The 19,066-nt window shown below is 39.5% G+C and overlaps 1 protein-coding gene across 1 annotated transcript; it reads right to left on the bottom strand.

Moving 5' to 3' along the window:
* Window positions 1-1,485: 1,485 nt before the first annotated feature.
* On the bottom strand, window positions 1,486-8,303 carry gdnfa (glial cell derived neurotrophic factor a). Its single transcript, XM_078271441.1, has 3 exons — window positions 7,601-8,303; window positions 6,461-6,691; window positions 1,486-2,957 (listed from the first exon to the last, which is right to left on the bottom strand). Exons 2-3 carry the CDS (start codon window positions 6,663-6,665, stop codon window positions 2,410-2,412), a joined length of 753 nt encoding a protein of 250 aa, XP_078127567.1. The 5' UTR covers window positions 6,666-6,691; window positions 7,601-8,303; the 3' UTR covers window positions 1,486-2,409.
* Between the last annotated feature and the right edge of the window lie 10,763 nt (window positions 8,304-19,066).

The following is a 19,066-nucleotide window of genomic DNA, read 5'->3' as shown; positions in this document are numbered from 1 at the left end:
ATGTAGAAAGCATGTTGAGGCTACCCCTCGTCTTCCGTCTGTAATTCCAAAACATATTCTTTTGTCCAAGCGTCTAGTCTTGAGATATTTACATCAGTTGTGCGATGACAGCCGCTACAGTTGCTAGATCTTCCTTAAACTGCCTTCACCAACATGCCTTTGCCTACAGGGATATTTGGTTAAGACTCATGTTAGAGGATCACTTTCAAATCCCCTTTCAGGGAGTAAAACCTGTCTGTCAAAGTCGAGACAGAAACACAAGCAGTCTAGCTTTAAAGCCTATTGGGACAGGAACCGCTGCAAAGCCTTTGCTCAGACTTGGTGCAAGGCCAGACTGAGATTTTGGGTAATGTATGCTGATAGGCAGCTTCTGTACTCTGGGCATCAAAAGGTGGATCCTAAAAGGCACCTGCAGATCCTTGGAGAGACCACTACTCTCATGTTGACTTTAGATTTCAATTAAAAGATGTGATGGCTCCTGTTTGGAGTGACATTAAATCTATCCTGGGTTATTAACCTGACAATTGTCTTATAAACAAACAACAAAAAGTAATTTGCTGAGAGAGCAGCATCTGAAGTCCCCCCTGTGTTAGCATGGTCACATCAGAGAAAAATGAGGTGAAATGTCCCCCAAATAATACCCTGTCGTCTCTAAAAATTCTCCAAAACAACAGATCAATTCAATTAAAAATCTTCTATTGGTCCCCTTATCTGTGTCTCTTTCTACCCTTATCTTAACTGGATAGCTAATGATGATCCTTTGGAGTAATGAATTGAGAAACTCTGGAATCTACAGTAAGTGAAGTGAATAAGCATCATTAGGATGTGTGGGAGAGTGTTTAGCTGTTCTGGATCACCTTTTTTAGATTTTGCTTGAGAAAATGCTCCACATTGGCATCATCCAGCACAAACAAAGCTTTTAAATAAATAGGAAAAATGACAATTTCTTTCATAAAATGGATTGAAATAAATAACAATAAGTTAATTTGCATCTTAATAAATATACCTCTTACACACACGTGTATATATTTGTGTGTGTATATATATATATATATATATATATATATATATATATATATACATACATACATTACACACACATTATACATATATAGTGTTGCTCATAAGTATTCATAATTATAAAGTTGACTGTGAATAAAAAAAATCATGTTTTGAAATTGATTTTAATGCCTTAAAATGAGAGAGGTCCAATATGACACTACTTAGAATGAATAATGGTTGTGGCCAACACGTTCTTCCCAAATACAGGGGCCATAATTATACATACCCCTATGTTAAATTCCCATAGAGGAAGGCAGATTTTTATTTTTAAAGGCCAGTTATTTCATGGATCCAGGATACTATACATCCATGTTCCTTGGTTTTTGAATTAAAATAGCCTCAATATCACATAGCCTTCACATACCTAGAGATTAGCATGTTTATTTCAGCTAGCCTAATAGCTAACTGAGATAAGATCCATATCAATGCAAATCAAACCAGCTATTAGACTAACTGAAATAAAACCATGCCAATCTCTAGGTATGGTGAAGGGTATGTGATGATGTGGGGCTATTTTAATTAATTTTAATCATAGTATCCTATAAAAAAAAAGGGTATGTATAATTATGGCCCCTGTATTTTAAGGATGAACATTTATTTATTTAGAATACATTATTCATTCACAAAGAAAATTGGTGTCCTTAAAAGGTCGGATTTTTCCTCTTTTTTAATTAAGGCATTAAGATTAATTTCCAAAAGATGATTTTTTTTTATTCCTCTTTTTAGTCAACTTTAGCATGGGTATGAATACTTATGAGCAGCACTATATATATATAAAATTGGATTTTATGTAGATGCGTTGCACCAAAAGTCTTTGCTGAACTGTGGTGTGGTATTTGTCATCCATTGGCTCTGAATGTAAATGTCAACATCCAGACTATGCAGTGGAAGTGATTCAGACTGCAGCTGAATATACTCCTCAAATCTTCGCGTTCATCATTCATTCACGCTCTATGGAGTCAGCTATGGAAAAACTGATGAACAAGCCAACTTAGTCAGTAGTTTTTTTTTTTTCACTGTCTCCTTATAGACCGCACAGTTAGCAAATATGGAAGTGTAACAGTGTCTTTTCTCCTGTGAATTGGTACAGGCCTCATACATTTCTGCATGTGTTTGATGGAACCGTCAAATACTGGTCAGGGGTTCTAAAGGACTGCGCATGGACTGTAAAAGTTGAATGTACAGTTTGCTTCTTTAACGGCTGTTCCATCGTCTTTGACCACTACTGACAAAAATGAGAGACAATACACTCCCGCTCCGATCTCCTATGTCCATTTCCAACAAAGATCCCACCAGCTTGTAAAGATGATCCTTAGTTTACTGATGATGGTCTTGTCTGTCACTTCCTCAGACACAGCCACACTTCCTGGCAGAATGCTTCTTCAGTGTGTGATACACTACATTGTCGTCCAAGAAAGATAAGTCATCATCGAACGCGATTGGTCGACAGCAGGTGCGAGAGGGCGTGTCCTTGTCCAACTTCTTGTTGTGTGTGAGGTTGTTGAGGATCTTGTCATAGTTGGTCTCCGCCTCCATGCAGGGGCCGCTGCAGTACCGGAAGATCAGCTCCTCTTTAGTCTGGTAGCCCAACCCTAAGTCCGTCACATTGAGGTGAACCTCCTTTAGCAAGCAGCCTCGGGTCTGCACCGATATGCTCTCCTTCCCTTTCTCGCCTCGCCCTCCTTTACCACCTCGACTACGACCACGCCTCCTGTCGCCATGTCCTCTCCTCTCGCCTCTCGTGCCTCCTGTGTTTGCTGCTCCTCTCTGTCTCTGCTCCCTCCGTCCCTTGGATCCCCCGCTGGGCTCTGACGATCTCCGGAGTCTGCCAATGGTAGCCTCAATAAAATCCATTACATCATCAAACTGCTCTGGATAGGGACCTGCGATGTCATCTGAAAGATACAGAAGGAACAGATTCACTTATAAAACTGGTATTAAAATAATTTCATCACTGACATGGACATTCTGAAATGTCACCAACATGGTTATCAATGATGGTGCTTTCAAAGACTGTATACGCAGATTCAACTTTAAATATCCCTGTGGAAAAAAAAAACGTGTTGACGCAAAAGAACATATGAGGGGATCGAAGTAGGAAATAAATCACATCATGTTAGCTGAGACTAGGGTTGCAAAGGGTCAGAACATTTTCAAGGGAAGTTAAGCTTGGGAATTTGGGGAATAGTTGCACAATCACAAATTAAAAAAAAGGACTTAATAATGAACTTATTTGGAGGAAAATACACATACAAAAGGAAAACAAGGTCTTAGGGCAAGTTTTGGTCAAAAGTATGCCAATTGAATTGTAACCATGCACTGCATTTAGCAGCACACTCTTTCATCACATGTACAGATAATTGGCCAGTATCCCTTTTAAATAGGAACTCAGCAAAGTTACAACCCTCTGCATGCACAGTGCATTCTACCATCACATGCACAGCCAACACTACACTGTCTGAGCCAAAGGATAACATGCTTTTATGTAAGTTTTGATTACATTACTGGAGTGAATATATTGTGTATAAGATTTCAGTCAACCAGCAGATAGTAGAGCAAAGTACACCGTTTAAAACTTAACAACTTTTTGCTAGCTAGCTGTTAACCATGTGGGATGTAGCTCGATTGAGCTAACTGAGGAGTTTTAATTCATCTATTTCCATTCATTCTTCATTAACATGTCTTTTATAAATTAGTTGTTTAACTTTAAACCCTAAGTTTGCACACAGCCCACATTGTCGGATCGAATTTTCAAAGTACCTTTCCCTATTCGTTAACTTGCTGCCTAGCAACTAACTCCCCACATGGAAATATCACACTTTATGTATTTGACAAATTAATGGATTATGTTTGGTCATAATAAAAAGATTAGTTCTTATATGCCTACAATATTGTAAATAAGCCTGGGCAGATAACCCCTATATTTCCATATATCTCATATCTCAATTCCTGTTTTTTCCCATGGAAGGTTTCCACCTTGAATCTTCCCAGAATTTTGCAGCCCTAGATGAGACAAACAATAAATGAATGGAAAAATGTTTATATACAAAAACATGACATATAGGGAATAAGGAATAACTTAAACGAAGAGAAACAGGGGGACAGTTGGCTCTGTCCAACAGTAACACAACCCGCCTACCTCTAAAGATAATTAACGTGTTATATCTTGTTTATTTAATCTTAACCCTAACCCGAAATAGTGTATTTCACAAAATGTTAAAATACTTCTTTAAATGCACGAACAAAGATACTTACATAACATGCAGGATTGAATAAATGCACTTCTATTAAATCAATTCAAAATACATGCTGACACAAATGCAGACAATGTCCATAAATACTGAGAAATGTGCAGATCAGAAACAGTGCATGCTGATTTATGGATTACTCTCAGGCAGAGGAATGCAGAAAGCAGCCCAGAGTTGTTCATATCGACGTGCAGGTGCCCTGCTTTAACTCTTTTCATGGGGATGAGTTGGCGGCTCAAGGTAAGAGTGTGTTGTCAGTTTCATTTTGAGAATTGTTGTAGTCGGAAGAAGAAAATTTATAGACTCGATTTCGCATTCATAACATGGGCTGGCACGCTGCCTACATTAGGTTAGAAACTCACAGAACCTGAGCCGTTAAAGGTTGTTCAGCTATACCGCTTCAGTTAACCCCGCTTGCCTTTACACACCAATTGCATGTATTGATACAGTAGAACAGACCAATTACACCACCAAGAGACACAGTAAGAGATTGCTTTTCAGTCATTTAAATTTATCATGGATGTCATTTTAGAATGCCAAGACTTCAAAGGCCAAATAAAAGGAAATCATATGTTTTGAGTCAATAAGATGAAGCAGATTGTAGTCTGCCCGAAACTCAAAACGTGCACAGGACAGCTCCACCATCTGCTGCGTGGAGAAATGAGGACTGACTGAAAGTCTTTTACCCTCCTGTGTTACATGTTGATTCTATTATGGAGTAAAGTCTCTCCTATTCCAACGGCTGCATGTCTGGCAACAATAGCCGACGTATGAAAATCATGATGACATATTGTTCTGAAATGAAACAAGTGGTCCAACTCTAATTACGTTAACTGCATGTGTCTGTGAGTGTATGCGTGTGTGTCAAGAAGTCACGGTGGCGGTGTGCGATGTCTGGCAGGTGGTGGTGTGGTTAACACAGCCTCTCTATTGCAGTGTCACCTATCTCTCTTGTCCTACCTTCTCCTCTGGCAGCGCAAAGGCCATCTGATCCGCCTGTGCGCCACAGCTGATTGGACCGCTTTTTGAATATCAGGTGAGCCTGGGACAATCTGTTTAGACACACCTGCCCTTTGATTTAGACACCTCTTATTGTATGTCAGCTGACAGGCAGGGTGGCTACAGTGTACACCTGCTGACAGACTGTGCCGGTGGAAGCAATCATTTTCATTGGCTAAATACTACAATACCAGTCTCCTCGTGCAGCTGCTGCCTGCAGATTTTAGCCTTTAAACGTACAAGAATATCTTTTTCTTTGACACCCACAAACCAAAAGACCCATCCCATCTTGGAGCTACAGTGTTGTTTACAGTATTAGTGCACAGTTAATGGTTTTGGGTTACAAAGCACATCAGTGATGTCACCACGGTCCAAACAAGAATATGAGGTGGCAGGACAAACATTTGTCCAAATGTTCCATTCCTTATCTAGTTCTTGGCTGTGTCTACATCTGTGTGAAGATAATACAGTGTCACATTGATCCAAACAAAATAAATTCCTGCCCACTGTCGCTGTTAAAATGAACATAAACACAGAACTCTCACTTGATGCTTCAAACGTCCTGGTGTTGTCCAGCCTCTTCCCTGGAAATTCCTGCGACCTGGTTCACACTGCCTTCTCTAAAAACCATGATTTCTGACTTTTGGCAGATGGGTAAAGGTCACGGGTCTCTAGAGGCAGAGGTGAACATAAACAAAGGAAGAAGGGGAAATGTGGAGAGGGACATCTGGGATCGGCGCTGCTCATACTCTTATTCATGCTGCTGCCTTGTTTTGACATCAGTGTGATGTAACCCACAGCAGCAATAAAACACAAATTAAGATCTTCCGTCTGATAACCTGCCTGTCTGAGAGCCTTATCAATGTAGGACTCTCCACTGTTGGCTCAGCCCTGGCTATCACTTTGACTGCTGTTTCTCAAGTGTAATTAGTGGTAATTACTTGGCCAGCAAACCAAATAAAGGCAATTCATGTCTGAATTGCCTTTATACAAAATGCCCCGTATGAGCTATATGTTCTACTATTCCTCTGAACAGTCAACACATGGCCCCCAATTGGGCCAAATGTGGGCCAATCATCCGCCATTTAAGAAACTATCACAGTGACTGCACATCACAAAATATTTTGTTCAAAACATGCCATGTGCCTTACATTGATCCTCCATGGAGATCTCCTGCAGGTTGTGGTCTTCACGCTGGAACGCCCGCTCTTCGTCCTCCACAGACAGGGACGCAGAATCACTGTAGCTGCTGGAGAAATAAGTCCTCTTGGCTGGCTGAGTGTTTTGGTAGAGAGGCCGTGTAGCAACAGAGCTCAGGAGCAACAAACACGTGGCCAAAACATCCCATAACTTCATCTTAGACTCAGTTCCTATGAAGAAAGCTGCAACAATAAGAGAGGCTATTTTATTTGAAATAGTTAGAAACAATAAAACTGATTCGAAATAAACTAAATTAATAGAATCTAAATACAACCACAGTCCAATCAGAATGTAGGCCAACTCTTGTTTATAATGAAGTCATCAAAGAGTTTGAAACGGTGTGGCCAGACTTACCCTGACTCATTCTGTATTAATAACTGTGTGTCATCATCACATCAAGAGGCTTTGATCTTCACTTTGTCTCTGTCTCATAATGGGGTTAGTTGTAAATATGAATATTAGAGTAAACATACCAGAAAATTCTAAATAAATTAATCACAGTGAAAATGTGTCTTTTATGCACATAATAATGTCCAGTTATATATTGACACAAATATAGAAAGAATAATGCGTAATGTGCGTAAAAGTGTTTTTTTTTTTTTTAAATTACAAACATTTGTGATTACCAACAGCCTCCTATTTATTCTCTACTGACAGAAATAAAGATAATATAAGATGATATATTCATGTTGTTGGGATTGAGCTAGTTATAATGAGGCACGGAGGGTGCGACTCACACAAAACCTGCGTTGGTTAAAGCACGCACCAAAGCGTGTTGGCAACGATAGCCTAAATAATAGTGAGTTGGCCAGATGGCGATCCCTGAAGCTTACGTGACTCTGTCTAATGGCATGTTGAGTCTGCAGTAAACCTAAACAGCTATGCATGGATAAATAATGGGCTTAAACGTGCTATGCAAAATTCCTAACAAATGCACAAGTTGCATTTTTCATTTAGATTTGCTATTTCAACGAATATTACTGAAGTGAGGCTCGTATGCCCTTTGTGCACAAATAATCTGAGGATATGAGAATATTTTTATTTTACACTCTCAAATGATACAACGAATAGGCCTATGTTGCTTTGCTTACCTTAAATATGGCCCATGCAGACCTGAAACTCGCTTGGCTGTTATTGTTAAAATCCAAAACAGAAAACGCGACTCATTTAGTGTCCCAAGCTGAATCAGCTGCATGAATCGTTCAACAGCCACAATCCGAAAAATGTCCTTAAAACGAGTTCAAATTCGGTTCATGTCCTGATAGAAATAACAGCTAAAAAAACGGCACCAGGTGTGTTTTTCATACTCCGATCCGGCGCAGTAACCAAACCATGCGTCTTTCCACACTTTGGAGTCCAAAGGTAGGTGTTCAAGAGAGTAGACCAAGTGCCACTGCGCCTTACGGGGTACAGTTGCAGTCGCTGATTAATTGGATGCTACGTTTCCACGTTGGAAATCCGAGAGAGTTCCACCATCTCCGACTGAAAGGAGTCCAATGAAGACATCAGCGTCTCCAGCGCATACGCGGGGCGCAAAAAGGTGTACACTATCTGTTTCCCAGAGCGCAAGGAGCTCTTGTCTGCCTCTTGATAAAACTGTTAGAGCGCCGTTATATCCAGAGCTGCGTTAAATGTTCATAATCGCCAACATCTGACAATATCTTGACATGGTAAACGACACAGATGGGGGTATTTATTCTCCATTTTTCTCCGGCTCAGCTACTGTCTATGCAGCTCGAAGAGTTTCCACACGCGTTGTCCTCATACTGGACCGAAGCAGGACAGATGTCTGTGCATAACACCGCACCAGGCGCAAAGGGCAGTTTGGAGAGATTTATAGTTAAGTGCGCTCTGACGTTTGGGGCAGTTGGTGTCCGCCCCTCTTTTATATATCCCCGCAAGAGCAAACAGAGGTCCACATACTTCTCCAAACCACCCCTGGAGCCCCGTTTGGAGGAGCGCAGTTTTCAGATGTCTTGGGGATTATGTCACACATCCTCATGTCCTCGGATTAGATTTCAGTATGCGGAATGCGATTTGGAGATGTTCTGTTGCGATGCATGTTTCTAACCTGATCTCCGCGCTCTCTTTGCGCACCGGTGTCAAGTTCCGTCTGATGGCTACACGCATCTCAAATTTAAGAGTCCCACTTCACTTGCTATTTACTAGAACCTATTTGTAAATACGTGAGAGGAGCATTTAGGGCACAGTGGACACTTTGATAGGTTATGTTAGCCTATAATGTAGGCAATTTATTCCATTCCAGATTTATTACATACTCATATACACACCTTGGAGCATGGTCATTCAATTATCGGTTTCTTGTCTAGGTGAGCCCGGGGCAACACGCACAGACCACAAAAGAAGGACTGAACCAGCCATAAGATGTGGCACCTGAGAAAGCCTTTCCATCACCCTTCATGATTTACAAGTTTCACACCCACTTTTCATCTTCTGCAGAACTGAATTCCACAGTCCTTTAAGAATTAAACTCATTTTGTGTTCATGTGCCAAAAGAGACCGGCTCTTTCCAACAACTAGACACTTGCTTTTCCAAGAAGCTTTCTGGTTTTAATTTAACATGTGAAATGCCGCTAAAGATGGCTGTTCAATAAAAGGAGCGAAATCCCATGCAGCACTGACACTTTAAATCCATGCTGACGTATCTGTTATTCAGTGGTATTAAGGCTCATATTTGTTTGCTCATTGACTGAAGCTTCTTGTCAATACATGTTTTCTTTCAAGCGATTAATGTGTGCCCTACCCATTCTTAAAGTATCTGCATGTTACTGAGCCAAGTCCTCATTGTATGGATTCCTTTCCGCCATGTTCTTACATGGTTTCACTGTATTAACTGACAGCTACTAATGTTTCATTTGTTGTAATAGAATCCTCTGAATTCAGGTAATTGTTTTTTGTAAATGTATGGTCACTTGGCCTTGACTTTTACCTCATTTCACAGAGCGTAATTGTTTTTTATACAATGGCAAAACGTATCTTTGGTGTTTAGAATAAGTTAATGTTCAGAGTATAGATTCACTGGTGAACTCCTGTTATTTCTGCCCTGCTGTTACTGGACCAGATCCACTTCAACTTTTTAAACTTTCAAACTATTAATTGGATTATTTAACTAATGTCTTAAGGAAAGGGTATTTAATATCATTGCCTTTTTCCTTCAAAACAAGTTCCAGACATAACTTTAAATTGAATGACCTGGATGTTCTGTATATGAGCTGTTCTGTCATAACTGAAATTGAGCCCAGTTTCTGTGATTTAGGTGTTGCAGCGGTCCATCACATCAGCAGTCGTAATTCTCTTTGCCCTCGTGCCCTCACTGAAGCATCACACGAGTTCAGGGTAAGTGGACAACTCAGCTACACTATAACCACTCAACATATCTCTACAAACCAACAAAAAAACTATTTGTTGGTTCAACAGGAATATTAAATTGTTCTGAAAACAGCTCTCTGCAATGTTTCCGTGCCAGTGCATGCTGGGATAGCCTCCAGGCTCCCATTTATCCTGAACAGGAATAAGCAGGAAAAAAGAATGAATGAAAGGAAATCATACTTATATAAACAAGTTTAAAAGCATGAATGTAATATGAACTGGCATACAGTACATAATAACACAGTGAGTCATTTGAAAGCAGAGCAGAATGTTGTCAGGACTCTGTGTGGTTCTTCAAGGTTACTTAAAGTGCATCAGGATGCGTTTTGTGAAGTTGGAGCTGAGAAATCTAAATCTGCTGCTACTTACATTTACCATTACATATCTAGTTAGAACACTGATTTTCTAATAACAGAATTATATTCATTTATTATTAAGTGTATTAAATGCTTTGTTCCTCAAATGCTACTATACATATCAAATATATCTGAATATGGAAATATGTGATACATAAACAGATAATAATGATAATACAACATCTATGTTTACATAAATATATAAAAACTGCAATAAATAGTTATATATTTGTTATTCATTCTATGTTAATAGTATTGTATTAATATCCATGGATGGAAAATCACTTTAATTGCATTTGTAGAGGAATATCACACGGTTCATAATATTAGAGCTGAAACTAATTAACTAAAATTAGTCAATTATTTAACAGAAATGACTGATCAGCAACCGTTTTAATACTTTGGTATACATATATAAAGATAATAACAAACAATGTGAAGACATCACCTTGGGCTTTAGGAAACCGTGGTGGACATTAATTAGAAAAATTAATCAGCAGAATGATCCATAATGGAAATTATTTTTAGTCTCAGCCGTAATTATAATACAAATTACAATTTAAAATATGGTAAGAAGCAAAATAATAGCAGTGGAAACAGTTCCCAGCAGTCAGTGATGGATCAGCTGAATTGATCCATCAATCATGTGGCCTTGCTTATTGTTATGACTTTGGTTGGTTAGCTATAATACATTTGATTAATGTCTGGAACAGATTTCACATAACATATATTATTACACTGCATATGACATCTCATGCTAGGACACAGCCTGTTCAGAGATGCGGCACACAGAGGCCGAATTGTTTATTGATATCATGCAGCAGTGTCACCAAAGGATTCCTCTGTGACCCTCCTCTGTCTCATACAGGCAGAGTTGAGATGATAATGGTCACTGAAAATAGAACCATCTCACAGAGTTCCTTTATGTGAGAGCGCTGCACAGTCCGGATGGTGTCATAAGTCCCCTGAGCTGAATACTTGAGTGACTATAATAAATATTAATTTGTTGGGAGGAGAAACATGAGTAAGCTGAACGAATCACCACCACATGGGGTGTGAGGAAGAGACGCGTCACTTACACAGAAGAGCCCTCTTTCATTATTTGTGCCACTGATGGGACAAGCATCTCAATGTTTGATGTCAAGACGTCAAGCCCTCACAGAGCAATGGCAGGCCCTTAGATGGAAATAACAATCACTCCCCACAGAGTTTATATGAACATATAACAATATTCAGACAAACAATCCAGATCGCTGCAGCTGTTTCAGCTTAATATACAAATAGAATTGTAAAACATAATATGAAACAAATAGATAATCAATTTTCTTTGTCTTTGGGTATCTTGTCTTCTTGTGTGTATATCCCTTAATAATGACTTGTTTTGTTTAAATCAACAACTGGCAACCTGTTCATGATTATATTAATGTGTTTTCTGCCTCTTGATTCTATTAGTCACTGTTGCATGTAATATGCAATAGAAATGGGACATCTGTAGGCTTGTTTGACATGTTTCATTCCAACTTTGCAACGTCTTCTTTGATGAGAAAAATATTTCAACACACTATGACGAGTCCCTCAGGAAGAAAATCCAATAAATATAACTAAACCGAAGACAAAAAAACAATTCATTTAATGCATAATTGTGGTTTGGATGATTAACATTTGAGTTTCTATGAGATCTCAAGAGATCCTCAGGGTACCACCTAATCAGTATTTGGGTTCGGGTCAGATATACTTAAAAATCTCATTTCAGTCCAGTCTGTCAGTGGCACCCATTGAACAATCTTTCCCTCACTCTGTGTGTTGTTCCTAAATGTGTTACAAGAAAAAGAATAATGATGATAATATATATTTTTTAAACTTTATTTTGTCATTGTTATGTGCAGTGTTGTTTTTATATTGGTTGTGTTGATCTGTCAAGCTTGTGTTGTTTGAAAAAAATACTAAAATACTATTTAAAATAAAATAATGGATCATTATTCAGGGGTGAAGAAAACTGAATATCTTACAAAATACTGAAATCCATCACAACACCACCATGAAATATGGTCTTAATTTGTTTCAGGCCTCGCAGATTGCATTAGCCTTTATTATAGATTTTCCTTTCATTGTGTCCACACTATGCACAGCAACTCAAACTCCACATTGCAGTGCTTTTGGCTTTAATACCGATCATGACAGTGGCCTCTCATTCTGTATTATGCATCTCATGTAGTTGTGTGCAGGAGTGCCGGTTGTCTGCCAGAGTGAGCTCAGCTGTCAGTGGGCACAGAGCCCCGGATCACTGTTGGCACAGAGAGGGAGAGACAGAGAGCAGGTAGTCAGGGCAGATACTGAAGGATTCACATAGCTTTCAGCTGATCCATTAGGACATGCTACAATTCAGATGTGGCGCGCTGCCAAATGCCCAGCCATTGTGGCATTCAGAGCAGTATTTCCATCTGTTTCAGTCATTGCTCAAACATTTTATCAGTATTTGTTGGCATCATTCACGCATAGATTGTATGCGTGCAAAAGTATGCGCTAGCAGGAGTGTGTGTGTGTGTGTGTGTGTGTGTGTGTGATTGTGCGTGTGAGCGAGTGTGTGTAAATGAGATCACTTGGTACTATCAAAGTGCAGGCAGGACTATGACACTGTTATAAATAGAAGGGAGGAAGTAACGAAGGTTAAATCTCTCAGACACAGATACTAAATGTGTAGATAGAGGGGAGCCATTTAAAAACCTGCATGTCCTTCGAGACCCATTTCACTATATATATATATATTCATTATGTACATTTTGTGGTGTTCTCCTGCTATACGGTGTGAATGGTGGACTGAGGTAGTCACAGTAATTCAGCTATAGTCTATAGACTAAGACTATACTGTATGGTCTGATTTGAAAAGTTGAAACAACTCTTCCTTGTTTTCCTCTTAGGGTCAATGCTACATGAAGGCTTAGCCTGTCATCGCCTGCTATAGCTGCACACTGTGTGAACAGCTTATTATTGGTCAAGGGTGAATTATCACCCCATGAGCAAATGGGAATCCAGTAAGCTCTCTCCCACGGACCAGTGACTTCATTGGGCCATGATGGAAACGATGAATTCAAGGTCCTTTAAGTGGTTTAGTGTGCTACGAAAGTTATGATTGATGAGTTATGAGCATTTACGACACTACTTCCTGTGTGCATATATATATATATATATATATATATATATATATATATATATATATATATATATATATATATATAATTTCTTTACACCATTTACTAATACTGATGAAGGACTTATGGAATATTGTCCCTGTGTGCAAAAGGCTGGATATATGGGATACATAGATTAGGACTATGAGATGCACTTGGGACATCTTGGCAACTGCCCAAAAACCCTGAAAACTTCCAGGCGAGTCTGCGTTCAGCTGTCTGCATGACAAAAGATGGATTTAAATAATACATTTCAGAGGGTGTGTGTTTGTGTGTGTGTGTGTGTGTGTGTGTGTGTGTGTGTGTGTGTGTGTGTGTGTGTGTGTGTGTGTGTGTGTGTGTGTGTGTGTGTGTGTGTGTGTGTGTGTGTGTGTGTGTGTGTGTGTTATATTATATTATATTATATGTTGGGACATATGTCCAAACATGCACACAGCACTACACCTATAGACACAGCAAGGATGGTCTGTGGTTAGGCTGATAGAGTTGCACAATTCTTTTAATTCAGCCCTCCATCATCCTTCACTGCCTGCCCTCAGCAGTCTGTAATCCTGACCAATGATATCTACCTGGCATGACTTTGACCCCTGACTTTTGGCAGCTGTCAGTGGCGCCCCTCATCGAAGACTGGACATGTGGGATATTAGCGCTCCTCCTCAACGTGGCACAGTGTCAGACTCTATGCTGGCTTTAAGGTTTTTAGCATTCAAAGAGTGTCCATTGGGGCCTCCTCCTACTGTGTTACTAAACAAACAGGGCTGGCTTAGAGCTGATCACAACCACTGGGCAAAGATGAAAAGCTCCCTTGGGGAAGGGACATGGTTACATTTCTTGTTGTCCGTTTGCTTTACGTCTCTGTATCGGTTTACAGATTTGAACTGAAGCTATTTTGATTATAACCTCTAGCCTTCAAACCTGCTCGCTGCACAGCTCTGCTAAAAGTGTGGTGCATGAAGCTGGGTCTTGACTTTCACAAAGCTTCCCTGTCCCAAACGTAACAAGGTCACACTAATTGGAGAAGGAAGTGTTGAGGATGTCTTTGGGAAGGAGCGGCAGGGTTAGAGAGTGATAGCAGAGAGGGTCAGATCCTGTTTCTGCTCTGGTTCCCTGTTCTAATCCAGCCTGGTATGTGTTGAGATCAGAGCAGGTCCCTTTCACAGCAGCCATCCGGTGGCTGTGCAGTGGGACTTGCTAAGTCCCCATTTCCTCTACTGCTGCAAATTTGTTGTAGAAAGCACTAGATGACAATCCGGCGCAGCCTCACCCCCGGATCCAAGTTCATTGAAAGGAACTTAAAAGGAAGTGACCCGACAACAGAAACAGTCCCACAGTCCATTTCAGGTCCTAACCCCTAAGAAACATGGCACTAGACAGCTGTGTGTTCCCCTTGATGTATTTATGTCAGCCGCTTACATAAATACACTTTGACACACATACACATTCACACTCATACACGTGGGCCTGTGTGTAAATGTGCTCGCTCACACAGGCACAGGGACACACACTAACACACACAAATGCATACAGTGACACACACACCAAGGCATAGACACACGCATATCATGCTCCCTGTCAGTAATACCCAAAGGATATTATGTCTCTCTCAGCAGACTGGACAGTTGATCAGAGCAGCACTTTGATGTATATCACGAAGTGCAGTCACCTTGAAAATTGCTTGCACTGTAAATATGAGGAATGCTCTTAGATTAATCAGCTGATACACCGATTCATTTACAGGAGAGAAAAGCATTTTCCTTTGTTTATTTTTCTTATTTTTTGATGATGTCCATGCAAATCTGTAGCAGATTGGTATAAGGAGCATTTATTATAAGATTATACTGTATCACTGTAACAAGTCTTAATGTTGGCTCATTAATGCAAATGTGCTATTTGTTTTGTCTCTTACTGAGAGGCAGATGAGAAGATCTATTAATCCCTGTGTTCATTGGTCTCGGATGTCTTTAGCTTAGCATGAAGACTGATAAAAGGGGAACTACTAGTCTAGTGTGACCACTGAACATTAAAAATACATATTTTAACCACTTGAAAGCTGTGGATTTTAACCCCAAGTGTTTTTCACAAAATGCCAGAGAAGTCAGAGGTAGGAATTTCTGGCACAACTTCACCTACCGTGGCATGGGGCATGGGGAAGGGAATAGTCTGAAAACTCCAGCAACACCAGTAGCACTGTATGAAAAACAACTTCAATGTGAGACCAACACATCAAAATTGTAGAAATATTTTTACATTACATTATTTATTCTGCCAATGACTGGATACTGTTTTCCACACATCCAGGTTAGAAATGATGTAATTACAGAATACACACACACCTAAGCATAATTTAGAGTAAGAGTTAAGTAAGTTTGTGATTTTAATCAGAATCAGAATCAAAATCAGATTTATTGGCCAAGTATACTTACATACGCAAGGAATTTGGTAGGTGTTAACTCTCTATGCATTCAACAAATAGACATGTAGTAGTAACATCCTGTACAATAGAGACAACAATATACATATAGGCACATATCCACATAATATACAAAAATACAAATACACAAATAAGACATAATATCAAGACAAGTACACATGGAGTGGGATGTAAAATGCAAAAAGTAATAGTGAAAAGTACTTTGTGCAAGATGCATATTGGAATAATAAGCATGTAATGTGTAGGGAAGTGGGTGAGTGGCAAAAGTGGAGATGACCCCACTTATCAAGTGTTCAGTAGAGTGATGGCAGTGGGAAAGAAGCTGTTCTAATGTATGGTTGTTCTTGCGTGCAGGGATCTGTAGCGCTTGCCAGAGGGGAGGAGGTTAAAGAGAGTGTGTGTGGGGTCTTATGTGTTGGGGGGTAATACTCCTAACCCACTGCAATATTGTATTTTTTACTAATTGTTTACATAAGTTACTAATTAAATTGTGTTTAGTGATTTTTTAGAGCGCTAGATAGATAGATGACATTTTATTTTTTCATCTTTTTTTTTGTCAGTGTTTTCCAACTTTTTCATGCGTTTACACGTTTTATAATGCTTTTTTCTATGTTTTTGTTGCTTTTTCTTATTTGTTTGTTATCAACATTTTTTGTCATTTTCTTCGACCTTTATTGTAGCTTTTTTTAAACAATCATGACATTTTTTAAGACATTGTTTCATTGATTTTTTAGACCTTTTTAGAAAAATGTTCCCTTTTTCACTGCTTTAAATGGATTGCCTTTTTCACTCCAGGCTGAAGTCATGATCCCACATTGTACAATAATACAACAAACAAACACACACATACACACACACACACACACACACACACACACACACACACACACACACACACACACACACACACACACACACACACACACACACAATACTGCAAGCTGACTACACACAAATGCACACCTCTGTGTAGAACATGGCTTTCACAGTGCTAGGGTTAGATTTTAACTGGGGCCACCCATGTTAAAATGTATAAACTCCTGGTCCTGCCAGGCAGTCGAAATCCATTAAGGGCAGATGTGGATGGAAGGAAGGTGAACTTTTCCAGCCCTGAGAAATATGACTTATGATTATGCTAAACAGGATGTGGTGTTTCCCTGTGTTTTGTATTGCACTGCTATTAAATTACATTACCACCTTAACACTCAACAGACTCGAGTATTAGGAATATTAGTACATATTGTTATCCAGTCATGCCACTGGACAAACACTGCTCACTTGTTCTTGTAATGAAAAGAAAGGTGAAATGTGGCGGCAACCTTGGACTTTGATTCATGAATAGCACATAACAAGAAGCTTACAATAGCAAACAGAATGGAGTTTACAAAGAGACAATTGGATGTAATGCCACGATAATCTAATCAGAGTAGAGGTTAGGGGAAAGTTGACTTGCAGTGTTTATTTACTTCCAAGGTCAAATAAATTAGCAATAGCTACTAATTGTATAGATGGATCTTTGGGTCCTAGATTAAATCAGCTGTAATGTGATATCAGATATGAACTAATTAAAAGTTTTTATAACCTTGGTGGATATTGTATCTTATTAAAAAGAGAGTAAACATGATATTTGACTCCAAGCTTAATCCATTTAATACCTAGATAAAGAAATATTTAGCTCCTTCAGAACTTGAAATGAAACAGGATACATTTTAGACACAGTGGTGGAGCTGTGTATGTCTGATTGTACAGGCAGTATTGATGACACTGTAGAGTGTGAAAGCTGTTAAAAAAAACGCTGTGATAAGTCTGCATGTTATCATCATTATCAGAATATTGAGGGCAGGTTTGTTTGGTAATCAATGATGTGTTTGGCTCCAAGGACAAGAATGACTAGGCAGTGAGTCATTCAGGGCAGAGAGAACATTTTAAACTATTTTCATTCCTTGTTTTGAGTCTACCTGATAGCTGAAGTATCTCGAGACATACACTTGGGTTCATAGGGCAAGGTTCAGGTGTCAGACATTAAATTGCTCTAGGAATACTTTTGTCTAGCCTTTAAGAGGAAAAATAAAGTTTGTGGAAATGTCAAGTTCATAAACTACATTTAAATTTAAAAGAAGTGTGAATAGTACATTAAAATTATATTTTCACTTTTTCCCAATCCTGGGGTCTAATTCATGAAATCTAAGGGCAATGATGACAGACTCTTGGAGGTAGGCGAGACACATGACAACATATGAACTTTATCATGGCTGTAACAAGATAATCTGGCCTCATATCACACATCACTCCCATTCCGAGACACTTTATCAGTTTAAGCCAGAGTCTGAAAACACTACAGCTGTCTCTTTGACCTAGGACAGGCGATCTCACTGCAGGTTAGGATGCTGAGGCGGTTCATGTTACTAACAATTGGCATGTGCGAGTTTGTGTGAAGAATCACCAGCAACACCGTTGACGCACCGAAACAGCTGAGAACACTACGGATGAACGGCAGTCTCGCAAATGGATGTGACAGATAGATAGATATATGGCTGTATAGATAGATAGATAGATACTGTAGATAGATAGATACTGTAGATAGATTGATAGATACTGTAGATAGATAGCCAAGCAGATCCATATTAACATACTTTAGATATAAAGGTAGATGCCACAATTAAGTAAGCGAAAAAAGTAAGAGATTACAGTGAATGAAAAAAGGTTGCAAAAACATTAAATTCCTGTATGGCAAGTTCAGACTTGTTCACCAATTTGGTTGTGAATTATAGGTCAGCCGAAGGGTCAATTATCCAACTCTTAGTGAGGATCAACACACTCATGCATTCCTTTAGGCCTGTTTTTCTGCTCTTTAAAAAATACTGTTTTCACTAGGGGAAAAGGGCGCAGAGGGCAAAGCTTTGGAAAGAGACGACTATCGTATTTCCAATACATTTCTTCTGAGAACAGAAGAACCGTCGTACCTGTCGCAAGTGTAAAACAGAGAGGTGTCAAAAGTGAAATGCGATCGGCATGTCTGACAAAGGGGAAACTGCTGTAAAGGATCAGTTCAGAGAGAAAGACCCGCGTCCCCACAGCAGATGGGAGCTTTATCGTTATGGCCCGAGGGGGAGAGAGCCAAAGAAGAGAGATGCGAGACCACAAAAAAGGCTGGAGACATGGCTGGACTGTGACACATCTCCCACTGTGGAG

This window comes from Sander vitreus, chromosome 16, assembly GCF_031162955.1.
Source record: "Sander vitreus isolate 19-12246 chromosome 16, sanVit1, whole genome shotgun sequence".
In the NCBI taxonomy this organism is placed as follows: Eukaryota; Metazoa; Chordata; class Actinopteri; order Perciformes; family Percidae; genus Sander; species Sander vitreus.
This window is presented reverse-complemented; position numbering and strand designations above follow the sequence as displayed.